The 17,045-nt window shown below is 40.2% G+C and overlaps 1 protein-coding gene across 1 annotated transcript; it reads right to left on the bottom strand.

The window, feature by feature from the left end:
- Window positions 1–3,497: 3,497 nt before the first annotated feature.
- On the bottom strand, window positions 3,498–16,790 carry ADNP2 (ADNP homeobox 2; the record flags this gene model as incomplete). Its single annotated transcript, XM_082014941.1, has 3 exons — window positions 3,498–7,268; window positions 12,598–12,687; window positions 16,683–16,790. 3 exons carry the CDS (start codon window positions 16,788–16,790, stop codon window positions 4,221–4,223), a joined length of 3,246 nt encoding a protein of 1,081 aa, XP_081871067.1. The 3' UTR covers window positions 3,498–4,220.
- Window positions 16,791–17,045: the final 255 nt, after the last annotated feature.

Raw genomic sequence — 17,045 nt, 5'->3', positions numbered from 1 at the left:
CACCAGCTGCATAGTCTTTAATATACCCACATTATATGCTAGGATGCCATGAACAGCTATTACTCCCATTTAAGAGACAAGCAGCCAAAATAAAAGAAGAACAATACCTGCAAAGATACTTGAGGCCTCTTACCGTCCCCTGGTTTTACTGTAAGGTGCTCTTCAACATACCACTAGGTAAAACATCGCATTAATAAACAGCAGTTTATGTGGAATTGGAAGATGGGCACCCAGCCCACGTTCGTGCTCCTGGTAGCTGCGGGCCTACACTCTTCTCAAACACACAGGGCAGCACTGTAACCACACAGCCCCGTAACTCAGTACGTTAAAGTCTGACAAATTCAAAGCAAAAAGAACTGCGTCATACATGTTTTGGAATCTGGTACCTATGTAAAAAGAGAAACTGTCACATCTGTGGCTTGCCTGTCACATCAGAAGAGCTGAAACGAGAAATGAGATATGTAGGCACTAAAGCATATCTTAGGTCTTAGGTCAGACTTTAAATGCAGCACCACAAAGTTCAGCTTCATTCATGAATACCCGCAATTTGTCCTTTGCACATACATTTTGCAGAGGAAGGAGTGAAAATTCTTCTGACCTTTAAAACAAGCCATGCACATTTTCTGAAGGTTTTTTTGGTCTTTTTTTTCCTTGCTGTTACACTGCAGCTTTTTTCCCTCCATGTTATCTGTACTTTGCTATTTAGCATGAAGTATCTTTCCTAGAAAAATGCGGCCACGGTTAAGTTTGACAAATGTATGTTTGAAAATGGCACAGCCAGCTGCAGTAGAATTACAGTTTTAGAGAGATATTTGTTGGAAATTGCACACCCAAAATGATATTTAACAGCTACTTAAATAAGCCCCTAAGCCTTCCTGAACAACTTAAAACAGTGAAGGGGAAAAAAGGAAGTTTGATGTGATGGTGAACTGTAGTATTCTTACACAACACAGTACTGAAAGTCAATCACAAGGGTGTTTTGGGTTTTGTCTCCTTCCAGAAGTCAGTTTACCAAACAATATTAAGGTAACTCCCAGCACATGAAGGTATACAGAAGAAACACAACCAAGTCACATTATAGTAATATTTCACAAGCACAATTTTCTGCTCAAAAACTCAAGACACAACAAAATGCTTCACAGACACAGAGACTTCTCCAGACCAACATATTTCAGAAGCAGAATACATGCAGGTGGGTTTTTTTCGTTCCCATAAAGAACAAGTACTTGCTACAATCACCCTCCAGCATTCTTCCCAACTAGACAACTTTTACAGTGGACCGGAGCTTCATCCACGTGCTTATAAGGACCTGCATTCAGCAAGGCTGCTGCAGAGGGCAGCTCCTTCGGTAGATTTGTTTTCCCCCAACAGCATGTAAGAGAACTGCCAGAGAGGCATTTACCACACTGCCCACACGTAGCCCTAGACAAGGGCAGCAGTATCTTTCCAGACTAACACTTTCTAATCAAATGACTTCACATATGAAAAGCCTACAGCAAAAAAGCCTAATTTAAAGCCACTGACTTAACTTCGGCTGTTTTCAGGGTCCCTGGCTTTCCGGAAAGCCATGACCATACTGTGTCTCAGTCACTACTTTAACATTTCAAAATTCATCTGTTTTTTTGTTTGTTTCTACAGTCCTCATTAAATGACAGCAGGAGCAGCAATAGCTATTTTAGTGATAGCAAATCAGTACCAAGATTTAAGAACATCAGTCTCTAGGAAAATACACAGCTGTCAGTATTTAAGATGATAAAAGATATTACTATAATGTGCTACGGTCTACCTAAAGCATATGGATCCAAGTTCTAGGTCTTAACTGCCCTTCTGCGTCTTTTAACAGCTATTTTGCACCAAAAGAAACTTTCACATCAAGTTCCCTGAATATATTACAATGGGTGGGGCAAGGGGGGATCGGTAATCATTTGCACACAGACCTAAGAGGAAGTTAGAAAGCTGGTTTATTTCAAACCGTGAAATCAAAGTCCAATAAATAAAATGCTTAACACCACCACTGGACACTACGTAGGAAAAGTCTGGTACTGGACTGCTCCCTTGGTGCCTCAAGCATGGATGAAGCCTGAAACGACCTCCTAGCTCCCCACTCCATGCCATGCTGTTATCTCAAGAACAATCTTTAACCGTTCAGAGCAAGCCTACCCCAGGTGCACGCTGCCAGATTCCTCCCTGCTGGAGTTACACCGACACCAGCCAGAACAACCCCAGAGAGGGCAGGGCTCACAGTATCGGGGTTTTAAGAGTGAAAATTAGTGCAAAGATTTCAGAACTTCTATATAGCATCCCTCTTCCTCGCTCAGAGCCCTTCAAACTGGCTCATGAACTGTGCTATGCCATTTTTTTATTTTTAATGAGCTATTATTAGGCTATAAGAACACACTGCTGCTTACACACTGTCACTCTTCAGGGTGGGGCGTGTGGACAATCCCAGAAATGCTGCTTATGTTTGTTCAACACTGCTATTAAATGACTAGGTTTTTCCAAACAGCAGATTCTCTCAGTCTAAGTAACTGTATGTTACACATACATTAAAATTATTTGAAGCAATCAATATGAAAATATCAAGATTGTATCCAAAATAGAATTTCAAACAGCTTATAGAACCTCAGGTGGACAGTCACCAATTTCTGCTAAAAATGTCACACTCTTTCAGAAACGGCACAAAACCCACTTGGGTATCTGCTTTAAAAACTATTGCACAGAGCAAAAGCATGCTTGCTACTTTAGAAATAAGCTTGGGCATGTCACCCTGTCCTTGTAACACTGGCACAAGTGAATTAACAGAAGAGCCTCCTTTTTTTTTTTTCCTTCTGGGAAAGAAGGGCTGGGGGGTGAAGAGGAAGAAAAAGTAATACGTATTATATGTTATTTATTATATAACACGCTATTAAGGAATATTGGAGGCACTGTTTAGCAAACCAGATGAAACCAAGGATATCCAGAAAGAAAAGACAGTACTAAAAAGGGTCTCAAAGTGGCCACCAGTCCTATAGTTTGCTCTTCAACTCAAACAAACCTTTCCAACAGCTCTTCCATAATCTGTAATAGGGGTGCTGGTTCGTATTGAACACGGGAGTCTGTCTGGGTTTTATACTATTCTTATGCTCACTACTGGACAATAAAAAACAACTGATACATGAGTACCATTGGTTCAGGTACTTAAGAATGTAAAGTCTTGATGCTACCTATTCATCCAGTTTCAGTTTGTACAATTTCTGACTCAAAGGACTTCAAGCCATGTATCTAATTTGCTGGGGAGGAGGTACTGCTCAGTTAAGACCTATTTTTCACAAAACTTTGGTGATACTTGGATAGGGCTTCTACAGATAAGTGGTGTGCACGGAAGTCATACTCCACGTACCAAAGCAGTCTGACACTTTCCAGAGCAATTTTTCTTTTAAAAGAAACCAAATGCTGCTACCAAGCTTGGAACAATAGTCATTTAAACAACCAGGCTTCAACACCAACAAAAAGAGTAAACACATCTGGTTAGCAAAATCCATTTAACAGGTAATAACACAGCCATTTCAAGTTAGTTAATTATAACACTTCAATAGGCACCCCCAAGTCCCTCAATCCCCACCATTTTAATACTAGTTAGATACTCCATGTCACCAGACTTAAGTGGCATGGGTATTGCTACCAGTGCATGGAGAATTTGAAGGGGCAATGGATGTAAAGACTACAATCACTTCTTCAGTAGATAAAACAAGAACAGGTTAAAAAAAATAGGACTTAAAACCACAAATAATCAAACAGATGTTTTTCACATAGTTTACCTCAGTATTTTAACCAACATTATACATTTTATTATTTAGAAAAGATGACGACATTGCAGAAAAATAAAATAAAATTTGTTTTTAACAGGACAAAAGTTTTACATGGTGGTATAAAAAGTCTAATGGGAGCCTGGAGGGGAAGAAAGGGAAACAGAACAAAAAAAAAACCAAACCAAAAAAACACTACTCCAGAAAAAGTAAAAAGCTAAAACAAATTCCAGATGTGTAAGTCTGAAGGTTTTAGCTTTTTCAAATACACAACTACGTGTGCCCTTCACGATAACGGTCACAAATGAACGGGACTTTTTGTACTACTGGACCCTTCAACAGGCCAGTCTGCAGGTTAAAACAAACAATACAATAAACTGCTAAATCAGTAAGTATGCAATTAAGGATTGCTTTTAGCTGTTATAAAAAGCTTGTTTACATATCTAATGGTTCATCTTTTATATTCAAACTGTGCTTAATATTTTTTAGTTCAGACATACTGAAACCCAGCAGCACAGATGGTTTGTGATTATTTATCGCCTTTAAGCATATATTCCTCCTTTTTCCAAAGAAGGATGCAACATCAATTTTCCACGCATATAGCAGCGAGGAAAGTAATTCCATCTCTTTTTTAGAAGGATATGGCCTCTCGTGAAAGTAGTCTGTCAAAAACTGTTTTTGAGCCTCATATGAATTGTGATCATACTGCTTAGGATCTACTGCTAGAATGCGAAGATCCTCACTCGACGGAAGCTTCTTCATCTCAGTCCTGGTATTAGTCTTTTGTCGTTTGAAAGGCACTACCCCTGAATTCATTTCATTTTCTGGAGATAAAGCTATGCCAGTACTTAAGCTCAGAGGCTGCTGTTCCTTATTCCTTTGGTCTTCTGCAACAAAGCAGGAATCCAATTGCTTTCTTTTCAGTATCACAGAATCGTGCTTTTCACCATTCACAAACAGTAGCTCTTTCTTCTCAGTACGCTCAAGCTGCATCTTCACGCTTGAGTTGCTGTCTTTGGGAGCACTTCTACAACGGAGCAAATGTACAGCAATAGCTGTTAGAGTCATATTTCCAGTGTACACACCACAACAGTGGATGCACTTGAAAGCAGGAGACTTTAAAATTGTATGTACAGTTGGCATTATATGATGCCGCTCTTTCAAATGCATTTCATAGTTTTCTTTACTAACAAACGTACCAAAGCAAAAGGGACAAGTTAACACTTTTTTGTTGCATCTACTGTTCACTTCTGCTGTCTGAGGTTTCACTTTGATGTAAACAGGGACAAGCGTCCTTGAATTTAGGCCAGCAAGCACTGCCAAATGTACTTCTCTTTCACCAATGTCTTCTTTTGGTAACACTGTACTGAAATCAAAGTGTGGAAACACAAGGTCACCCTGAGCATCATTACCTAGCTGAAATCCTCTGTTGCTATAATCTGCATGTAACTGCTTTTTCCCATTATGTGTAATTTTATTGTGCTCCACGAGGCTTTTTAAGTCATGGAAAGTAACTGTGCAAAACAAGCAAGCTAAGCCATGCATCAAGAGATGTTTCATGAGCTCTTCCTCACAGAGAAAACATTTACAAGAGAAACACCGAACTGTCTTTTCTGTCATCCACCTCAGAAAGGGTGCGCAAGCTGCAAGTTTGTCAGGTTCCAAGGTTTCCTCCATTTTTACTTCACCATGTTTGTGGGCCACCTCCATGTGCACCTGGTAGACATTTGACGGGAAAAGCTCATTGCAAACAGGGCACGTCTTCCACTGCTTAGCCTGTCTAACAGCCTGACTTGTTTCAGGACCAAGTGGGGAGGCTTGTAACGATATAGTCTGAGACGTCAAAACCACTGGAGGAGAGGGCGCACTAGCCGGCGACTGGGACAACTGAGCTACTGTCCCAGGCTGCATTAGTTGGATGGGCACTTGTGCTGGCGTAACAGTTGCTACTCCACCACCAGCAGGTACAGGCAAAGTAACTGAAACTGGGGCAAGCGTGTACGTAGGTATCCCATTAACTTGCTTACCAGTTGGAATCAACTGACGAAGTATAGAACCTGCAGTCAAAAAAGTTGTGTTTTGAGAAACTGCAGGCTGAACTGGCTGATTTACTGGGATAACTGCTGGGGCAACAGGTTGATTAAGCTGAAGAAACCCAGGTCTGACAGGCTGTCTGACAGGAACAACCCCAGAGGCAACAGGCTGGTTAACCTGTAGAACGCCAGATGCAACTGTCTGCGCCACAGGAAGGACCCTGGGACCAATGGGTCTATTCACATTCCCAAGAGACTGGTTGACAGAGAGAACTCCTGGTGCCACCGGTTGATTCACAGGGAGGATTCCTGGTGCAACCTGTTGATTCACAGGAAGGATTCCTGGTGCAACCTGTTGATTCACAGGGCTGACAGGCTGAGTAACAGGCAGCGCTCCAGCTGCAACCGGGCCATTTATAGTACCAATGGGTTGATTAATAGGAAAGAGCCCAGGCCTGACAGGTTGATTAAGAGGAATAACTGCAGGGGCCACAGTTCTATTTACGGTCCCAACAGAATGATTAAGAGGAATAGCTCCAGCCCTCACAGGCTGATTAAGGGGGAGCCTATGGGAAACAATGATAGGCTGGGAAGGCGGTGGTTGAATATTAACGTTATTCTGACCTACAGGAAGATTACTAGATACCAGAGTAACGTGCGACGGGGTAACAACCAGAGCAGAAGTTGTATGTGGAAGGCTACCAGAGGCACTTGGAACAGTCAGTGATCTGACTGTGTTTGGAACTGCTTTTGGCTGCACCACGGTCTGGTTTTGATTATTCTGTGGAAATGCAAGCTGGATGCAAGCCGGAGCTGTGACGGAACCTGCTGGGGCAGCGGCAGGCCCTGCAGATGGAGCAGCCACTGCCACACCTTGGGGAGGCTTTGGAGCAATATGCATTTGTTTCACAAGTCCTGGTTTCTTAATATGTTCTGAAATCACAGACCGAAGTTTGTTCTCCAGGTCTCTGTGTGTTTCAGCTGTCAAGACATGGTACATTAAAGAATCTTGGCTGTTTGCAGAAGCATTACATTTTTTACAGTAGTGCTCAATTGAATTCTCTTTACTTTCATCAGGTTTCTGGCCAAAATACGTACTTATTAAGTTTTGAAAATGGTTCATCAGCACATGTTTCTTCATATTGTAATACAATGTGTCTGTAAAGTGACATTTTAGACACGTAAAGTTTATGATGTCGCTCCTGAATTGTTTCATGCCATCCAAAATGCTGACTGTATAGTTCTGTATTCTTTTATTAGGTGAATGAAACATCCGGATATGTTTTCCCACTATTTTGGGATCAGAAGCAAATGCACATTTTGGGCAAGGAACCACCAGCTCTTGGTCCATTTCATCCTCATGGTAACGATGCAAGTGATTCTTGAATGAAGTAAGCAATTTTGACGAGAACTTGCATAAGCTACAGCAGTACGGCTTTGTTCTGTATCTCTGCAAACAAAACAAAAACATCCACTTAGAAACCGCCAGTTCCTAAATCCCTGTTATCTGTTTGAAAGTAAGTCTGCACTATCACCTGTCAAAAATGCCTTCACTGGATGTACAGCATGTATCTTCTCAGTTTCATGGAGATCTGTTTTTGAAAAGTAGACTTAAAGAGGACATATTTAAAGGGAGAAACATTTGTGCCCTTTTTGCTTTTTTGTAATTTATTAAGAAGCCTTAGCAGAGTTCATTTCTACTCGCGTTCACAAGAAGTAATTCTGAAGCCTGTTTTTAAAGATGGGAATCACAGAACAAGCTAAAAAGAATTTGTATACCACTGTACATAGGAGGTGAAGCCTTAGCAATTAGGAATAGCAGCCCTTTTAACATGACACTTTTAAAGCTTTATTTAGTTCAAGACCACCTCCTATTTACTGGAGAAAAAGAGAGAAGAGAGATGGGCAAGGGGAGAGTGTATTTCAATACCCTACCCTTCAACTGAAAGCTCTCCAAAAAGTACCTCTCCCAGCAAAGCCACAAAAGACTCATTTTTTAAGAACCTTTTTTTGGAGCCAGATTAACAATAGAAAGAGAAAGGAATAAACCCCTCGTTATGATAAAGCAGCAATGACGTCTTCATATTATGTCAACATACTGGACATCCCATCAGAGTCATTTCTTTAAGAAATTTCCTCTAGCACACTCATTACGGAGCATACAGATTCTTCTCAGAAAAATATTTTAACTGTATAAAAATAAACGGAAATATCTTCCACTCGGTAAGTGGTTTCCTCCCTCAATTACATGTCCCTTGACAGCACTACTTTTCATATCCACATGAACATTACTTGCTCCTTCCAGAAAACTGATAGCCCTGTCAACCATTTTTTCCCATCAGCTTCCTAGGAAGTTAACCCTGACTCCTGCCAAAAACTACAGACTCAGTCACAGTAACATCCAGGTGAATAATCTGCACTCTCAAACGTCTAATGGAACTTGTCTGTTCCCTCAGATGTGTTTTTCACCTTACTGACTTCCACCCTTTATGAAACACCATCCAAAGGGAACAAGCTGTTCCACCACTACAGCGTCCAGCTTAGCTAGATCACCCACATACATGTCACAGACATGTTATAAAGAACTGTAGCAAAAATTTGTGCAGTTATTTTGTCATTTCATATAGCTGTGAAGGTGTCATCTATTAGCAGTACTAACAGAGTCTCCTGATGATAATCAAAAATCTAACCTCCAAATTCAAAAGACTGGGTCAGATAAAGCCACTGGCTAGCTAGGGCTGCTGAAGACGACTACACTGCGAAGGTATCAGCAAATTACCCTCTACTTACACTCTTTAGTTGTCTGGTCTCAGCTGCTAGTAAACAGCACCACAGCAAATTAGAAGAAGCTTCAATCTTACTTTTGAAGTATACTGAGAAGAGAAAGGCCACTGGCACTACTGAACTAAAGAAGCATACAGAGCATTATTAAAAGCTGCACCTTGCTCGTCGTACTTCTGAAGAAGTCAGGTGACAGAGAGGTGACTGCTTATTTTAATTACTTGTCAGAGGTTTAGAAAGGCTTATATACTTTTAAATACTGGGCGCATACACTCTGTACTTCCCACACCCATTTCTGGTTTGGGTCTTTCTGTCCCCATACACTTATACCGTAGTGTAATACACTGTCAATATTTCCTTGCAGCCAGGTCTGAACAATTGTTGTTGGGTGCGAGTCAGAACACTCTACAAGTGGTCCAAGTGCTGAATTAGTTTACCATTCCATAGTAATGCTGTTTTTACTTCTTATACAAACAAATATTGCAGTATACCACTCAGAAACCACCCCAGTACCTGCATACTGGTAAGTCTAAAGGAAATAATGTTCCATGCCTTCTTAGTTAATTTATTTTTTGATGGAGGTAAAAATTATGGCACTTCAGCAAAAGGAAAAAAAAAAGTCCTGTACCTCAAGTTCTACCAAATTAGGACAAATCCTAAAGTCCAACTACTTAGCTCAAAAAAACCAAAACACAACGACATCAAAATCCCCAAAAATTCTGTTTCAGCAGAACAGAAGTATGTGGAAGTCCGCTACTTTGTTTTCTCTATGAAATAAGAGCTCTTCCACATAGACACCTTAGAAAATCCCTTTGTCAGCATTTCTCTTTGCACACGCATCTACGCTGCTTTTTATGTCTGCAATTGCTGCTACAGTCCACCAATGGCATCTGTTTTACAGAAAATTTGACAAAATGAGAATTCTAAGCCACTTGGGAAAAATAAAGCATCTTGGAGATTTACCAGCACAACCCTAAACTGTACAAATGGCATCCAAAAAGGCTTAGAGGTGTTTAGGAAAACTCTCTTAGTCCCACTCCAAAGAACACACCCCAGAACACAGTAACACTTTTCCATTGTGTAATCTCATATTCCCCACCAACCAGAGACAAGCAGAAAGACAATAGCTTCCAAAAACCAAAGTTCTCCCAGAATTATTAATGTGTCCCTAAAAATAGCACTAATGGTAGAAACCACCAACTCCTCATCCATTCAGAGGGACCTGAACAGGCTTGAAGAATGGGCTCATGTGAACCTCATGAGGTTCAACAAGGCCAAGGGTCCTGCACCTGGGTCAGGGCAACCCCTGGTATCAGTACAGGCTGTGGGACAAAGGGATTGAGAGCAACCGTGCCAAGAAGTTGCGGACAAGCAGCTGGACATGAGCCAGCAATGTGCACTTGCAGCCCACTGGGCTGCATCAAAAGCAGCATGGCTAGCAGGTTGAGGGAGGTGACTCTGCCCCTCTACTCTACTTTCATGAGACCACTCCTGGAGTCCTGAGTCCAGCTCTGGAGCCCTCAGCACAGGAAAGACATGGACCTGTTGCAGCAGGGCCAGAGGAGGACCGTAACAATGATCAGAGGGATGGAACACCTCTCCTGTGAGGACAGGCTGAGAGAGTTGGGATTGTTCAGCCTGGAGAAGAGAAGGCTCCAGGGAGACCTTATTGCAGCCTTCCAGTACTTACAAGGGGGCAGACAGGGGGCTTATAAGAAACATGGGGACAGACTTTTTAGCAGGGCCTGTGGCGCTAAGATAAGGGGTAATGATTTTAAACTAGAAGAGGGGAGATTTAGACTAGATACAAGGAAGACATTTTTCACAATGAGAGTGGTGAAACACTGGCACAGGTTGCCCAGAGAGGTGGCAGATGCCCCATCCCTGGAAACATTCACAGTCAGGTTGGACGGGGCTCTGAGCAACCCGATCTAGTTGAAGATGTCCCTCCTCATGGCAGGGGGATTGGACTAGATGACCTTTGAAGGTCTGTTCCAACCCAAAGATTCTATAATCTCAATAAGACATCTTCTCCAGCCTACCGAGTTTCTGATGTAAGCTCAAACAACTTATTTTCCCCTTATAGCAACAACTTTGGAATAGAACATCCTGAATGACCAACTTCTTTTTTCCCCAAATCTAGGCAGCACGATGCCAAGATATGTGAACGATATGTATCAAGAAACCATAGTTGTTTAAAGAAAATGGATAGAAACAAGTTTAGCACCCAAAGACATAGCTTGGCAAATCTGTTCCACAGCAACCCATTACGAACTCTAGACTTAAGGTCATCAGATCAGATTCCAGTGTTGTTTCTTGGACAGATATTGACACTACTGATCATGCTGACTAGCTGAGTCAGGATCTGTATTCATCCCTTCTGGTAAAGGATCAGGTCTCTGCCTGGTCTCTCTCCAGACAGTAGGGATGAAAGAAGATTCCCTCAGTAGTGCATGATTTTTAGTTCTTTTCAATTTTCACCGAAATTACTAATCATTTTTCCTAAAGGACTGTGGAAGGAAAACAGAGAAAAAAACCCTTCACCTCATGTTTTAGACAGGAAGCTTCACTTGCTCTGTCTTCATCATCCTCTTCCCTGTCTCATGTCTGGGGAGAAGGGGGAACCTCCCCTGCTCATCTAACAGATGATCTCCCAACACTGACTTTCTTTTAGTCAGAAGGTGGAGGAAAAGGCAAAAGAGACAAAATCAGCAAGGCTAGAGCTCAGATAAGATGCTGACTGGAGCCAGGAGACCTGATAAAAGGAGAAGTCTTCCACATGCATAGGGAAGAAATAAAAAAGAAGTGTGGGGGGAGAGACCACCATAACCATTAACACGATTTATTCCATTCACCTAAACTAAAGGTAGTCTTGACTGAAGGTAACTGTAAGCCTTATCTGAAGAGGCGGTAAGAGGCTAGATGCAATCTGACTTTACAGACCTAGTCAAACAAGTCATATTTGTCTCTTTTCATCCACAAATTGATGTGAACAAGATGAACCTCCAGTCTTACATGGGTGAACCCCAGTTCAGAAAAGCAGAACTAGGAGACAAAGCAGACAAAGGTCCTGAAGAGGGGAGGGGTCACTTTCTACTCAATGACAGTTTGGCAAAGACTGAGTGGCTTTATTTGCTCAGCCCGTATACACTGAGGACTTTGTTAAAAAATGCAACTATTGCACTTAGCAGGCTCAGTTTGTTTTAAAGATGGCAAAGTCAGATAAAAAAAGATCCTGGAAAACCACCACACTATTCTAAACCATTACCTTTTGATTCAGGATGAAAAGAGCAGACCCACCACTGTTCACATACTGTTGACAGGCCCTCCTCATGGAAGCAACCAGGAGCCCTAAGATTCTTCAGCAAGACTGAGAAAACACTACCTTTTCCTTCTGGATATACTCCTATGCTCTAGGTAGTGTCTTAAGAAACTTGCTAGAATTTAAAATTATAGAAATGCTTTGGTTTGCTCATCTCAGCCCTGCCTTTCTTGTAGATTCTACCTTCACACAAGATTCCAGCTATGTAGAAATAAAAGCTGTTCCACATACACAAATCTAACCAGAATATGTTTTCCACCGCAACCCTACCCAAGCCACTGAACAATAATTTCAGCTTAATCCACTTACATCTATGCAATCACATTTTCACCCTTCCAATGAAACAAGCAGCATGCTGTGTACCAGAGCATGTTAAGACTACACACCAGATTAGGCTAAAAAGGCAGAACATTAGTGTGACACCTTAAATACTGACGTTCAAGGCTGTATCCTTAAGGACAGCAAACAGCATATGTAGTCCTTATAACCAGCTGCATCACAGGGAAGGACATAGAGGAAAAGAACGAACATTCACTAACAGTACTTAGAAAACAGATGTTCAAGCTTTTTTTTTTTTACCATAAGAACGTGTACTTTAACTTTTCCAGGACTTATTAAAATGATAAAATTCAGCAACTCCACATGCACATCTATCCAGAAATACAAATATACATACCTTCCTTTTGCCCACAGACTCCCAAGGAGAGACATCACTCCATGAAGTGTTACAAAAGTGTTTTTCACCTGGGTCAAAACTTTTAAGATTCTAAAAGAAAAAAAAAACACAAGAAATAATCTGCTTTTGCAGTCTGTTCTGAATACAAAAATAGTCTCAATATGGAGCAAGGAAAAAGAAAAAAGGAAGATGAATGGAAAGTCCGTACAGTATTCAGATACAGGTTTCAAAATTCAGTTCAAAGAAATTAATTCTTTGATCCCTCTGATTTATTTTACCTCAAATACTTGTTCATATGACTGCCTCGTAATATAGTAGTCGTTCTGAAGACTTCGTAGTTACTGAAAATATAGGAGTGAAAATATTTATACTTTAATTCCATTGCTTCTAGCTGAGTTCACAGTGAACAGTGAAAGATATTTTCTCCCTCTACTTTCCTCCTCCTAAATCTGTAATACTTCATTATTTACTTCCAATTATTAGCTACCGCTATGGTTTGCTTTGTGACAGGTTTTAGTATTAAATCTTTATAGCATTTCTATGCTTTTAATTTGGAAAAACGAAGACAATCCCAGAAGCTTATTTCTAAAGACAACAGTATTTTTTCCTCAAGCTGTGAAAGCAACAACATTGTCACATCTGGAACAACTATGTCAGGGTAAACAACTTTCGTTATAGCATTCTTCTAATCGATCCCATCAGAGCAGTTTATGTTCATCAAACCAAAGCCAGCCACTACTCTAAAAATCTTAAGTTCCTCTCCAATTTTCTGAGGCCCACACATATCCAAACACAAACTTAATGAAAAAAGTAACTGGATTCCTGTTTGCTAGGCACATCTGAAGAACCTAGGCTGGCTTCAACAGCACACTAGAGCATTGTAGATGAAACACAGGCTACGAATCCAGGCTTAACCCACAGAAAACTAGCATTCCTTCTCTCATCATTTTCCCCTTCCCTTTCACAAACACCTCTTCGCTCAGAATTCTGCAAGATGCTTAGAGAAGGTGAGATGTTTTCACCTCTGCACCAAACCCCATTGGAAGAGCAGAAGCAGGTAAGGACCATTTAAGATTAGATCACCTTCAAGAGAAGTGGAATTCATAAATCTGATCAGTTTGTGCTCAAAAAAACCCCACACATCTGAAATTTATAAGAAACACAGGACATACTGAGCAACAAAAAGAAACAAAGCCTCCAGCAGTCAAACAAATACACAATCCTGTTTGCACTCTGCTCCTGTCCACACCATACAAATGTGAGCATCCCTGTGTGTATATACTATAATGTGTTATAACACATTCTAGAAAAAAATTTAGCTAAGTTTGCAATAAGCTTTGTAGCTTTTTCAACCTCCAAGTTTCCCCGAGGAGAATCCTGAAGAGCTCAGGGCAACAATAAACAAACCCTTTCCATTCTAATCAACATCTAGGCACTGAATGAGTAATTTATTTGCCCTTCAGCCAAACCTTAAAAAAAAGCACCTTCGAAAGAACCCTTGCAATGGAACAAGAGAAATCCCACAGCCTTAGAGAACACGATGCTTTTCTTACGTATGTTTGATAGAGAAAACAAAGAGACTCAAGATTTACTAACAATTCTTCAGCCGAACACACCGAAGTGAATTACACAGTTAAAAAAGTTTTCTTGAAGTTTATGGCCTACCCCAAACATGTTCTGCTCTTGGTTTGAGTAGTCTCCACCAAGAGACACTCCTAGACTTGAACACCAGATTCCCACAAGCCAGATGTGTGTGATAGTAAGTCTAGATCATTTTGCTGAAAAGGCTATTTCCTACAGAGAAATACTCACTGATAAGGATCGATGACCATTCTTATCACTACAATTAGTCAATGCTGCGAACAGCTGTTTAAAGCAAGAGTTCAAAATAGAGACCCATGGTGACATCCCAGAAGCAAGCTTTGATCAGCTAACTCGTTATGTCCTTCTCACTTTTCTCACTTCAAGGAGGGGAGGAAAATAGAAGGGAAAGGTGACAAGCAAGGAACCAAAAGCCCTGAGAAGCCTGATTAATCCTGATGCATAGTGGGTATTCCTAAATTTAAGAGAAAAACATTTTAAAACTAAGAACTCTCCTCCCCTCTGTATTAAAACTACCACTGTTCTCCAGAACAAAAAGATAAAATGTTCAGAGTTCAAATGAGGACTTAAAGATCACAGTATGTTAAAGAAGCTAAAATAGTTCACTAAAGGAAAGCCTCTGAGATTACAGTGTCTTTTAAAGTACTACTTTCAGAATCAAACTAGTAGTCTAGCACAAAAGGCTCATGTTTTCTTCCTAGCAGAGATCAATTAAGAACTTCTAGCCTAAAAACTAATCCATATGTCTCCAAACTGCAAAGACACACTATTTATATGTGAAATTCCTTCACCTTCCTCACAAATCACTGTCCGTTATCATGCCTTATTAGAACAGTTTAGGACTAATTTTAAGACCAGATAGCAGGTCAAGTTTGTATCATATCTCATACCATTTCCTAAGTGTCCAGCCTCCTCACAAGGACCACGTTCAGAAATCAACCTTAATATTAAAAAATAAATCCTAAGCTACTTCTCATCTATTAACACATCACACACCCTATTCTACCAAAAAGGAATACCATCATCATATGAGCCAAGTATAAATCAAGTTCTAAAAACCATTCTTCTTGCTGCTAGTTATACCAAAACCAGTCCCAGATTACCTGGAAAAAAATGAACTGAAATTATTAACTTGGTTGAGGGAGAATTATTTGGAAAAAACTAAGATGGTATTTTTTTTGGCTCACATGTTACAGAGCTTTTTCCAGTATGGAAATGTTCACTGCATTCCCCACAACCACCATCTATTAAAAATAAAACAAAAACGCACACCACCACCACTCCAAAAAACAACCGACCAAACACAAAACACCTTACTCCTCATTCATCATTAACCCCACACTGTAATCAAAAAGTTAGACTGCAATCAGTTTCATAGCAAAAAAACCCACCATCATCAAAACACTTCTACCTCAAACATCAAGACAGAAGAGCTTCTTAGAGGTTTAATTACAAAACAATACACAACACAACAAAATCAGTAAGAAAATGGAAATTACTAGACAAATACACTTTTCCCTGAGCTCTTATGATGCTTATTTAGATATATCAAATATTGTTCAACTGCAGTAATCAAGAATATTCCAGAATTAGCTATGCACTAATCTTAAGCATTTTTTTCCAAAAATTTACTTATGGTTTCAGAAAAAACACCACAAAAGGCATAACAGTACCTCTCTGTAGAGAGTTAACTTACTTTAGTACCATCATATGGAATTAATCCAAACTCCTGACTACAGTCAATGAGAAGCCACGAACATACTGAACATCCAAAAAAGCCTGTGCAACAGCTGACTGAAATACACTACTGTTTAGCCACTGAGTTGCATTACTGCATTTGCACTTTTTCTGGTATTAGGCTTGCCAACCTGATGGTGTGAATTCCTCCTGTTTGTTGCACAATACTTTCTCCTGAAAGTGACAACAATGGTACTTGGTTCATCTTGATCAGCCCAGTACACTTGCATATACTTTTTAATATGCAGAACTGAACTACAACTCTGTAACCCAAGTTCAGTATTTTCCCCTGGACATCAAGTTTAGAAGCCTGCAACAAGATTACTAGGTCTAATTGCTCGTCCCTCTTCAGAAATACTGACAATTTGTATATCCTTCAGACGCTTGCCCTTGAGATGGGATGCAATGCCTTTGAGCATACTTTTAAAAGAACTGAAAAAAGTTATTGTGTAGTACACAAATAACAATTTATTAATCTGTGGTCTTTTTCCTAAAGCTGTACTGTTTCTTTTGTTGAAATATTACTAGCAGAGAATATGCAGCACCATCTGTAACACATCTTGTTGAATGTACTAACAAACCAAGTTACACCCCAGGCATATGAGCAGTCAGTCATACGTAATCCTTCAAGTAAAGACCCCACCATGAAGATCTATGGCAGAGGAGTATCATATATACACTAAAAAGTGAAATATTTTTCAAGAGTTTACATTTCAGACTGGTTTACATTATTTCAAATGCTTTACCTTCAACAATTCCCTGCAGCTGTCAAGCCCAAGATCCACAAGAATGTCCTTCACCTTTTTTCGAGCCTTCCTGATATTATCAAGATTTTGAACAGGAATTTGAAACATTTTGCACTTTTCCTGAAAAAGAAATACAAAAAGTGATGGAACACTTGAACATAGGCACTTGCATTTAACAGTATTAAAACAAAAACAAAAGTCTGAAAAATGTATTCTTAAATACAAAAAGCCAAAAGCCTTAAGCCAAAGAACTGGTCTCAATATTTCCCAGTAGATTACTTGCTTCCTCTTAAAGGAAACAGAATCTGATTTTGCAGGAAAAAAATCCTCTACATCTCTCCTATCTAAACAAAACCCCAAGTT

This window comes from Phaethon aethereus (genome assembly GCF_964289735.1).
Source record: "Phaethon aethereus genome assembly, chromosome: 2".
Lineage (NCBI taxonomy): Eukaryota > Metazoa > Chordata > Aves > Phaethontiformes > Phaethontidae > Phaethon > Phaethon aethereus.
This window is presented reverse-complemented; position numbering and strand designations above follow the sequence as displayed.